General features: G+C 43.3%; 1 protein-coding gene across 1 annotated transcript; it reads right to left on the bottom strand.

Annotated features, from left to right (window-relative positions):
* Positions 1-211: 211 nt before the first annotated feature.
* On the bottom strand, positions 212-2,204 carry LOC147430087 (uncharacterized). Its single transcript, XM_086496263.1, has one exon. The coding sequence runs from the start codon at positions 1,733-1,735 to the stop codon at positions 893-895; it is 843 nt and encodes a 280-aa protein (XP_086352389.1). The 5' UTR covers positions 1,736-2,204; the 3' UTR covers positions 212-892.
* Between the last annotated feature and the right edge of the window lie 8,571 nt (positions 2,205-10,775).

Here is a 10,775-nt window from a genome sequence, read left to right on the forward strand (position 1 = left end):
ACTAACACATGCTTCTCGCCAGCAAGTTTCAAAAATAGCTAGGTGCAGTTTATACGAGGCACTTTCTCACATGCTTATAATAAAGTAAAGGCGATGACAGCTAGACAACTTTTGTAAGGATGTCTAAGGGCACTGAGACATCTAAGTGTTTCTCGTCCAACAAGTTTTAAAAATAGCTAGGTACAATTTATGTGAGGTATACACATAGACAATTTTTGACATGCTTATAATAAAGTAAAGACGGTGACAAGTAGATTATACATCCTATTGATTTAGGTGCCCAAAGTTCAATCTGTATGGGCGTGGGAATTGCCTTTGCACGGAGCACTATGGTCGTCCATATATTTGGTAGCCCTTGGTTTAGGTAAAAGAATTATGTTTGGCCTCCAAGTAAGTCACAAACGTAAGCACCCATTTTGGAGCATAGTGTGTAAAGTACTAAGTGAGCTCCCACACAGTAACTTCGCAAAGGAAGAAGGACAAAAAGGGGGTTGAAATGTGAATTCGTTTTGTGAAACTTTTGCAATAGTTTGGATAGTTTGAGAGTAGTTTCATAACGTCTCTCTTGCTATTGCTATTGGTTGACTATTGGTTGAAAGAAAAAGTAATATTTCTATATTGGGTCTTGTGCGAATATAGTTGGGTCTTGTGGGAGGCAAAATCAAAAGAGTATGGCCCTCTTATAATTGTTCCTACCTCTCCACGCGAATTTTTAGCCGGGTAATCCCGGACAAACTTTTGCTCAATGTGCGATGCGAATCAAATACATCCACATCAGCAACTGCTCTTTCGCTTTGCACTTTAGTTAATGGAGAATAGCGTGAATCCAGCCTATCAAAGTAGTGAGTCACGACTCGCATGATCCATTTTCAGGAAAGCATTATCATCTTGTTCATGGTGGCTGCGCGTGCAGCAACTGCAGGAGTTTGCCAGCGCTTTGCTTGGTGGAGCCCTTGGAGGCTACTTGCAAGACCAACACCAACTTGCTGGGGATGGCCGTCTTTGAGATGGCCTGGCGAAAAGACTCCCCATCCGATTTGCTGCAAAGGGTGACCAGAATGGCCATGACGGATGCAGTGCAGGTTTCTGAGATGCGCAGTAGCTTTCTTCCTAGTGTATTTATGACCGAGGAGCACCGTTGAAGAACGGTGGTGCAACCGGCTTCTGATTCAGTAGTTATGAGATCTAAGAGCAGGAGAGCCTTCTCTGTTTGCCTTGCGCCCATGGGAGCGGTGAGGCAGTGGGCATGAGCGTCAGGAGTACTGAGAAGGTTGAGGATGACTGCAACGCAACCAGTTGCAACACGTCGATCAATTATGATCGGCTTTGCTACACTAGAACAGGCATTGCATGTGGTGTCGAGGATGCGGATTTGATCCTGGATGTCGTTCAGGTGTGGCATCGTTTGGAGGAAGATATCAAGTGAGCTATTAACATCAAAGGTCAAGCTGCAGGAGGATGAATCGGAGGATGTGGCGGTTGCGAGATCTGCATCTGTGCAAGAAATGGAGCTCTCATTGAGTTGCGGATTGTCAATACCACCAGAAGGACCTTCATGGCAGAGGCAGAGGGGCAACTTGGCAGCAGGCGCCGGCCGGAGCTCGTTCCGATCGATGACTGCAGGTGCTATATGATCTGCTCTGGGACGTGCGCCGCTTGGAGATGATATTGTGACGGAGGCTGGCCGGAGGAGACCCAGCATTGCTTTGTAAGAGTTTCTCATTAGAGAGGGCATATTGACTAGAAAGAACTGTGCTTTAACGGAGTGCTCGCAGATGAGGGTCTTGTAGCGCCTTCTAAAGGATTGAAAGCTGCAGCTTTAACGGAGGGCTTGCAGATGAGGGTCTTGTAGCGCCTTGTAAAGGATTATAAGCTGCAGCTTTAACGGAGGGCCTGCAGATGAGGGTCTTGTAGCGCCTTGTAAAGGATTATAAGCTGCAGCTAATTTAACGGAGGGCCTGCAGATGAGGGTCTTGTAGGATTATGTGTGTAGTAAAATTGATGCAAAGGGTGAACCTTATATTAGCATTATGGCTGGGGATTTGCGTGTGAATATAACGGGGTCTTGCGTGTGAAGGCCGTTGACACGGTTCCCGTCTTGCCCTTCAAAGTTCAAACAGTATTGTAGGCATTGCCGCCTACTTTGAACATTGATACCCCACGGTCACCCCTTTTGAACTTTATAAACAGTTACGTTCACGAATTCACAAGAAGATTTAGAAATATTCTCATGTAGTCTTTTTCAATGTTTTTCATATAATGCATAACATCATGAGAGCCCCGTCCCACCTAGTGCATGGGGGGATGCAGCGATGCCTGTTCGTATGTGTTGTAAAAGCCAAACGCAGTCACGTAGGCTCTCTTGCGCCTTCAATGTTCAGATTTTTCACACCAAAAAACGCAGCACTAGTTGACTGGAGACGAAAACGAAGGTGCAACCGCGTTCACTACTCGGTCGATGCTAATTAAGGTGAATTGACCGAAACCAACCCGTTGCCTGAGCCTTTGCGTTGCAAAAATCTGGATTGGAGCGCTTTTGTCATCCTCCTCCATGTCTCGTAACCACCAAGCTAGACCTCAGCTTCACGAGCTTACAGCACTTCTAACCCCTCCAACCACTAGGTGTGACGGGGCTCTGAGCTTCTGCTCGAGAGGCACCACATACCTAGCTAGGTATGATTGGGGGCAGGGACCACCGGCCCCCCCATCGGGCCGACGGTCCCCTAACCCCCAATCGTACCTAGCTAGGTATAATGCAGTGCCTCCCTCACAGAAGCTCATGATGTTGAGGTAAGTCACAATGTGGGATTATTGAGAGAATTTGTTCAAAACTTCTTGTAGAATCCACACTCCCAAAAACGTATTTTCTTGGCCTTCATTTGTCAGGTCATCTCGATTATAACTAAAATGCCCAATTTGAGACCATGAATATTATGCTCCAATAAATTTTGATATGTGAGCAACGAGCATTGCCACAACTTGTAGTCTCATCATCCACACAAATATATCCCTAGTCCCACCTACGGATTTCAAAACCTACACCAGAACATGAAATAAAAAGGTGAAATATTTTACCAAATTTGGAGGAATTTATTTTATATCTATTAAGCAAAGAGACATTTAGGGGGCCATGTGGTAGCAAAGGCTGCCTCCGCCCTCCACCTCGGCCATGTGGCGCTCTCTCATCCATCCGGCTGCCCCTCAACCAGTGTGCTTTGCAACTCGGCGACTCAGGTGACAGCACAAACGAGAGAGAGAGAGAGAGAGAGAGAGAGGGAGAGAGAGAGGAGGAGGAGGAGGAGGAGAAGAGAGAGAGAGAGGGGGGCCTCTGTCTCTCTCACCTATCCGGCCTGACAGGCCTTCCTCTTAGCCGCTCAACGAAAGCAATTAGGTGTTGTTGGCATATGACACACTAACCCATCAAATCATGACGATGGAGAGCTGTAGCTACACGCAGGGTTGCAAGAGGAGGCCATGCCAAGCCATGGCTGGAATTGATAGAGCAAGTAATATCCAAGGTCTCAACTACCGCTTGGACATCGACGATGATAGCATGCATGATATGTCCAAGTGCCAAGAAGGTCCTCTGGTCACAGTTCTCAGCTCACAAGTGCTGCAGCAGCTTCAGTCCTCGACAGCCAGTGCGCTACCCTCACCCACCTCCATCTCAAGCTCATCAACCTGCCACGCTCTCCCATGTCTTCTCCCGTTTGTCTTCTCTTTCTCTTTACCCGCCTCTCGATATACTCACTAACCCTGGCATTGAGGCCTTGTCAACACCGTACCCGCTTTGGTCTTCTGGGATTAGTTTGCAATTCACTGATCTTCATAAAGGCTTGAAATCAAGCCGGCTTTTGCTACTGCACTACTCACCCAAAAATGCCGAAGTATCATGCATGCAATGAGGACTATTACGTAGCGGACGGTGCGAAGACTACATTGAATATGGAGGCATCCTTATTTCCAACAACCCTTTGTTATCTCCACATAGGGGCTACTACTTCCTGCAATCGCGACCTCTTGCTCTTGCCAAGTGGGGGGAAACCTTGCATTGCGCGTGCCTTGCTCACCATGCTCGACCACCTTGAGGCCGTAGGCGGCCGGCCCACTGTCTCACGTGGCGATCACACACACACACACACACACACACACACACACAGAGGTGCATTAATGTGGGGTCTTGCCTAAGGTTAAGCTTGATCACAATCACAACGTTGACCAAGCAAGGCTGCAGTGTTCACAACGTTGACCAAAGCAAGGCTACAATGTTTTTGCCATGAAGGGAGGAGGGCTCGGGGGGTTCACAATGTGTAAAACTACCATATCACGTGCGTTAAAGACATGTTTGTAAAACTCCTTATCTGTGAGTTTTGTTAAGAATATAATGTACCCTTTTCTTTTGACATCTGTAAGTTTTTTTCAAATTTGAAAAAATAATGCCCTTTTGTATATATATTTCTGTAAGTTTCAAGAACTTTAAATACCCTTCTGTTGAACTTACGTGATAGGTTACATTTTTATTGGGTGACCTCCCCGGGGGGGAGGGGAATTGGCGGCTCGGCAACGATAGTAGTACGCACCTCTCTCTCTCTCTCTCTCTCTCTCTCTCTCTAACTAACTAAATAACTAACGAAGGGTTGACAGTGACAATTTCTTTCGCCAGGCAATTTCCCAAGCCCCCTTTTGTATCCTTTGTGTAATTCAATCAGCTTATATAATTTGCCATTTATAGCGTAACTTTAATTTGCCATATATTGCAATTTCAAGATTCTAGCATGTCAAATCACGGGAGGTTTTTTTGAAGCACCTATTTTGATAGACCAAATAGCCCTTGAGAGGAAAAATAGGTGTCAATTTTAGGCCCTGCCCCCGTTTTCTCAAGGTTCTTGGACACCATCTTCGAGAAAATGCACACGAAGTTTTGCCATGGTTGCATCTCAAAAAGCTAAAGACACAACCTAATAGGCTTTGTGAGTAGAGTAGGTTGCAAAGGGTTCTTGTGAATTGGACAAGAGAAGACCAAGGAAGAGCTTGAAGGGGGGCCTCTCAAGAAATCTCAATTGCACAAGAGAGTGTGGGGGTTTGTATGTGTGTGTGGGCGTGCGTGCCTCTTGAGAGTCTAGACTCCACACCATAGAGTCCAACATGGCTATGGCAAAAGGTAGATATGGAGGACAATTCTGGTTAGAATTCCTCCCCTCCCCCACCCACAAGATCTATCAGTGAAAAGAAGGAGCCCAGTTTATTCTGCTGATGGTAGGTTTGTTCCGGACTGAGTATGAGTTAACTACAACTCATTACGAGCTTCAAGAACCAAGAGGAGGAGGAATTGAGGCATCATTCTACAGCTTCATCATCAATGGATCAGTAAGGGAATAAAGAGGGGGGGAAGAGAAACTCAGATGCGATGTTTTGTATCGATACGAAGCTTCGCCGATGGTGAGATTAAGTTTTCTATGTAGCACCATGACAAGGCTAACGACCAAGTAAGAATTTCAAATTGTGTATTTGAAAGATAGCCAGACTTCCCTCACCTCGGGACACTACCCAATGGGCCGTCGATGATACCCAGTGGGCCCAGCCAGTGAGCTTTGAGAGGAACTATCCCAAGGTACCTCAAAAAAGATCACTATAAGAAAATTATGTATGGTTGAAGTGTGGCATCTTTGGGGATGGCAAACTGGTGGGTTTTGCTTCTATGCACAAGGGATTGGTGAAGGGGATACAAGGGCAACATGGATAGGTGATTTTGATGGTTACCAACGGTGGCTCGGTTGGATTGAAGGCAACAACGAAGGTAGCAAAGGAGGGTTGAGTGCATCCATGGCCATAGCCTATATTAAATGGCTCTACTTGATACTACATAACAAGCAAAGTCTCCTAAATGTAGGGCTTATGTAGATAGTGTTGGCATGCCTAAGCTGAGAAAGTCCACATAGCATGTGGTGGTTCAACCTTCATACATTCATTAAATTGCCATGTCCATAGCACTGTGAGAGGCAGTGTCGGCCCCTTTGCTGCATTGGCCTTCACTCATGTAACTGACATTTGTTCATTCCAAAGTAGCGGCGCAGGGAAAATACCCAAATGACCACAGAGGAATTTGAGCATGCGAAAACAATTATCAGTAGGTTAATGGCGATATTGGTCCATCATGTGTGTGTCATGGAGAGATGTACACTCTCTCTCTCTCTCTCTCTCTCTCTCTCTCTCTCTCTCTCACACACACACACACACACACACACACACACACACACACACACACATGTATCACTGGTAAGAGCGAGCGAGACCCGTCTGTAGGCGGGTCGCACGAGCTAGTAACTTCTAAAGTGACACTTCACCAAAAGGTCTTTTTGGGGCCCTCCTCCAAGCCTCTTGCGTTATCTCGCTAATGAGCCTTAAACAATGAGCCCCACTTTCCTCACTTATTTGTTGTTGTTTTTTTCCTTCTTTTTTTTCGTGGGGGGCGGCGGGGGGAGGGGGGGGCTTCTCTATTTTCCATCGTGCCCTTTGGTTTATCATGATGACAACCGAATGTATGCATTGATAAATAACTCAAGGATGTTTTTTCTTCTGTTTCTTTCAAGTTTCAAGATGCAAATGGCACTTATACACTCTCGTAAAACTAGTAGTATCTTAGCTATAAAAAGAGACTATTAGGTTTCTCCAATTTAGGAAAATTAAAAATCATTTCAAAACATCTCTAGTGCATAAGTGAAGGGTGAGTTTAGGAAATGAAAAGACGATGGAGGTGCAAAGTCAAAAAACTTTTGTGTGCATATAAATAGAGATGGTCGATTGCAACTCATTAATTTGTGTTTTTCTTCTTTCCTCTGGCATTACAACCATCAGGAAAGACTTTTAATTTAATTTTAATAAATACATTGTTATTAGTTATGTATTTATGCACTCTTATAGTCTAGGTGATGATACACAACACTACTATATTGTAGTAAAAGACATCAATGGAGATATAAACAAGCAAGGGAGAGCAACAAAGCTATCAAGGCCATCACAAAGCCAATCTCACTCTTGAAAAGTTGAATCTCTATTGCAACTACAAACAATGCCCGAGAATTCTTTTTTCAGACTTTGAGCACCTACAATCATCAAATTTTAATGTCAAATTAACGAGTTTTTAAGTTATTTTAATAATAAATTCTTCTAAAGTTTGTAGGTTTCTTAAGTCTAGTTTAAATTTTAGATGCACAATTCTTAAAGTTTTACATGTCTTTTGACACGGTTAATGAACCTAGCGTGCATCACAAGATTGGTAGCGTTGTCAACCAAAGATAGACCATTAAGGGAAGGAGAATCCATTTGGTCACTATAGATTAGGTAATAATGTGCATTACCACCATATTTTGATCAAGAGAGATAGTGAAACCAGGAAAGAGAGACCTTTTGAGCCTTGCAAAAGTCCTCCCACCACTAAGAGCCTAGAGGCTAAGAGACTTTTGAAATACACGGGAGGTGTTAGGGTCTAGGCCAACTAGCCAAACACTCATTTTACTGATTGTACTAACTTTATCTCTATTCATTGGTAATATAGATCAATAAGTATTGAGGCATTCCAATCCTCACTGAGAGGTACACCCAAAACTCTCTACATTTTCCTTCCTCCCATAGCATGTTGATCACGCACACATCCATGTACGTACTTTTCACAAGTGGCATCAGAGCGGATTGGTTGTCGGTGAGAGAGCTTCATTCTTGTGAGTACTTCATGCACTATTCGGAGCTGATTTACAATTGTTCTTGAGTGCTTACAGAGGAGAGTATTCAGCCAGAGTGCTATCCTTTGATTCTACATACATTGGAGTACAACAAGAAATTTGTAACCATGAATGGCATTATGGAGCTGAGATCTTCAATTTGTCTTTATCTCATTTAGGAGCTTCTTTTGTTGAGATTTGGGACGATTTTGCTGTTGTTGTTCAATCCATAGTGTGGCACATTAGAAAAAACAGGTTTTTGCAAGTGCATTTTTTGCCATAATCTCAAACGGACTCAGATTTGCGCAAAAAGAGTCGTTTTGGGGGTTTTGGCATGTTTCGGATGCAATGGAAGTGTCCATTTGACGTAACTTTGATCACATTTCTTTTTTGGAGCAATGTGCATGACATCACTATTCTCACATACATATACATACTTCAATTTTTGGATTTAGCGACTCTGGTATCTTTGAGTAGGTGAGACACTTTTGTTCGATGATGGAGAACATCGACACCTAGTTTTATTGGCATCGATAACCCGTTTTCCATAGCTTGTGGCATCGGCTTCTCCTCCGATATCGACATGCAACACGGGTGTGTATCACTTCCATAGAGGAGTGACACTTGACATTAGCATCGAGTTTGGCAACATCAACTATAGATTTTCATAGGCTCTCTAGCACTATAGAGAGCAACACAGAGACTAGACAATTTGTCTCCAGTGGGAGACATGTTACAGTTTGTCATTAAGAGAAGTCTCATGAAATTTTTAGAGTAGTTTTTCATTGGATTTCCATATTATTTTGGCCATGATGTATGGTCTTTGTGGTATTACCTATGTATAATCGTTGATAGCTTCTCAAAGACAACTCTCGGATACAGATTTACATGCACAAGATAGCTATAGCTCTCTTGACAATAGATTTACCCGCTCTTTGGTAGTCACACGTTCATACTTTTATTAAAGGGCCTACTACAATTGAGATGTTTATGCACCATGGAAGTCCAAGGAGTCTCATTGCATGAAATTATTTTGGGGCAAGAACGATAGCCATGTCCTTGCTCCCGTCACGTGAAACAATTATCGTCTTTGCGAAAAGCCTCTTGCTCTTTGAGAGAGAGTTTATTTTTACCTTTGTAAACTCCTTTCTCTTTGAGTTTATGCAATTGGAATAATCATCCAAGTTTCTTCTTAATGTTTAATGTCTAAAGCAAAACTCAATCCGTCATGAACATTCCGTAACTTCTTCAATGCAATAAAGGAAAAACAATCAATCGTATGAAGTCACCACAATCTACACTTTTTCATATACCACAATCTACACTTTTCAGTTTCACGTCGTTCTCTTAAAAAAAATCAATGCTAGATAATCAAAAAATTCTCCTAGGAAGGTTCCCAAGAAAGTCAAAATTTAGTTAACTTTATGTTGATCATCATAATACTTTATACGACTTCTCATGTAATCTCAACCCAAATTGGGCAGCAGTTCCTCTTTACAACGAGCTATTCTCAAGTACTCTACTCGGTCTACTTTCAATTTTCATTAGATAAAATCTTTCCAAGATGCTTTAGCATCTCCACGATTTAAAACCAATCCTAATGGGTAGGATTTGACTTCGTCACATGGAGATATATAAAGCTCAACCTTAACCACTAAGCTACATGCTTGCGCTGCCATTTGAGCTCCCTTTAAGCATTAACCCCACCCCCCCCCCCCCCCCCCCCCCCCTTTTCTCCTTTTCCTTTCTATTCTCCCCTAAACTAATTAATCACTATCCTTAAAAAGGTAGTTTTGGGCACCTACTCTCAAAAAAAAATAAGGTGCCATCTTTCTCAAGATTCTCCAAGGGATGTTTAAGGCAAAGAAATCTTGACAAACCCGTAGTACCATAGATGAGATAGCTATAATTTGTATGTTTTTTATGCACAACATAATTCCATTTCTCTACAAAACTCCCAAATTCTAGAGCATTGACTTGAAAAAATCTTCACATGTATATCAGTGAACACTAGTTTGTTCATGACCAAATACTCTATACAAAGCATGGGCACCTACTTGTCTGGGAACTTTTAGCATATTGTCCTCCCTATGGTAGACAGAGAGCAATCTGTTGTAGTTCATGCCTCATCATTGAGATAGTCAATCTTTTCAAGCCAAGGCCGCGAGAGAAACATCGAGAGAGGGTGAGAATTTATCAGTCATCCTCCATGCAAGAATATCATAGCATGTTTGTGCGGTGAGTCGATAGGGTACACAGAACCGGAGATCTATGTCTACATGTGCTAGCAGCTTGCTAGCAGAGGGATATCTCTTGCAGGCGAGTCCAAGGTGATTCAGGATGGGTGTGGCATGTGTGTGATGCTCACATAAGGGTATTTGTATATGTGTGTGTGTGTGTGTGTGTGTGTGTGTGTGTAACGCTCGCGCGTAAAGCAAAGCACATGAGTAAAGTAGCACTGTAAGCAAGCTTTCCATAGTCGTATACTAATATAGAAAAAAATGAGCAAGGAGAATTAAGGGATTCCACAAAGGGCATGTATGATAAGCCTTGTGTAGGGACTCATTTTAAGAGGGGATTAGTCTATTAGCACTTGTTTCCACTTATATGTCGGGGTAAAGGGAGGACTCGAATCATTTTGTGTGAGGTTTACCAGTATATTGGATACAAGATACTTAAATGTATCCTCCGAAGCAGCTCTTGATAGATCTGAGCAACTAGTACTCCAATTTACTATGAGAGAGAAGATTGTGAGGGTGTGTGTATGTGAACCGTTCATCCAGATGTGGGTATGCCCATGTAGGTGTGTGTGTGTGTGTGTTTGTGGCCCTCTCCCATCCCAGAGGAGAGATCCACTTGGTGGAGGATAGGCCACCAAGTTAATTCCAAGCAGCTCTCGATAGATCTGAGCAACTAGTACTCCAATTTACTATGAGAGAGAAGATTGTGAGGGTGTGTGTATGTGAACCGTTCATCCAGATGTGGGTATGCCCATGTAGGTGTGTGTGTATTTGTGGCCCTTTCCCATCCCAGAGGAGAGATCCACTTGGTGGAGGA

This window comes from Adiantum capillus-veneris, chromosome 22 (genome assembly GCF_014529385.1).
Source record: "Adiantum capillus-veneris isolate H3 chromosome 22, ASM1452938v2, whole genome shotgun sequence".
In the NCBI taxonomy this organism is placed as follows: Eukaryota; Viridiplantae; Streptophyta; class Polypodiopsida; order Polypodiales; family Pteridaceae; genus Adiantum; species Adiantum capillus-veneris.

Coding starts and splice junctions, on each gene's coding strand:
- LOC147430087 (XM_086496263.1), bottom strand. CDS start 1,735: ATGCCCTCTCTAATGAGAAACTCTTACAAAGCAATGCTGGGTCTCCTC.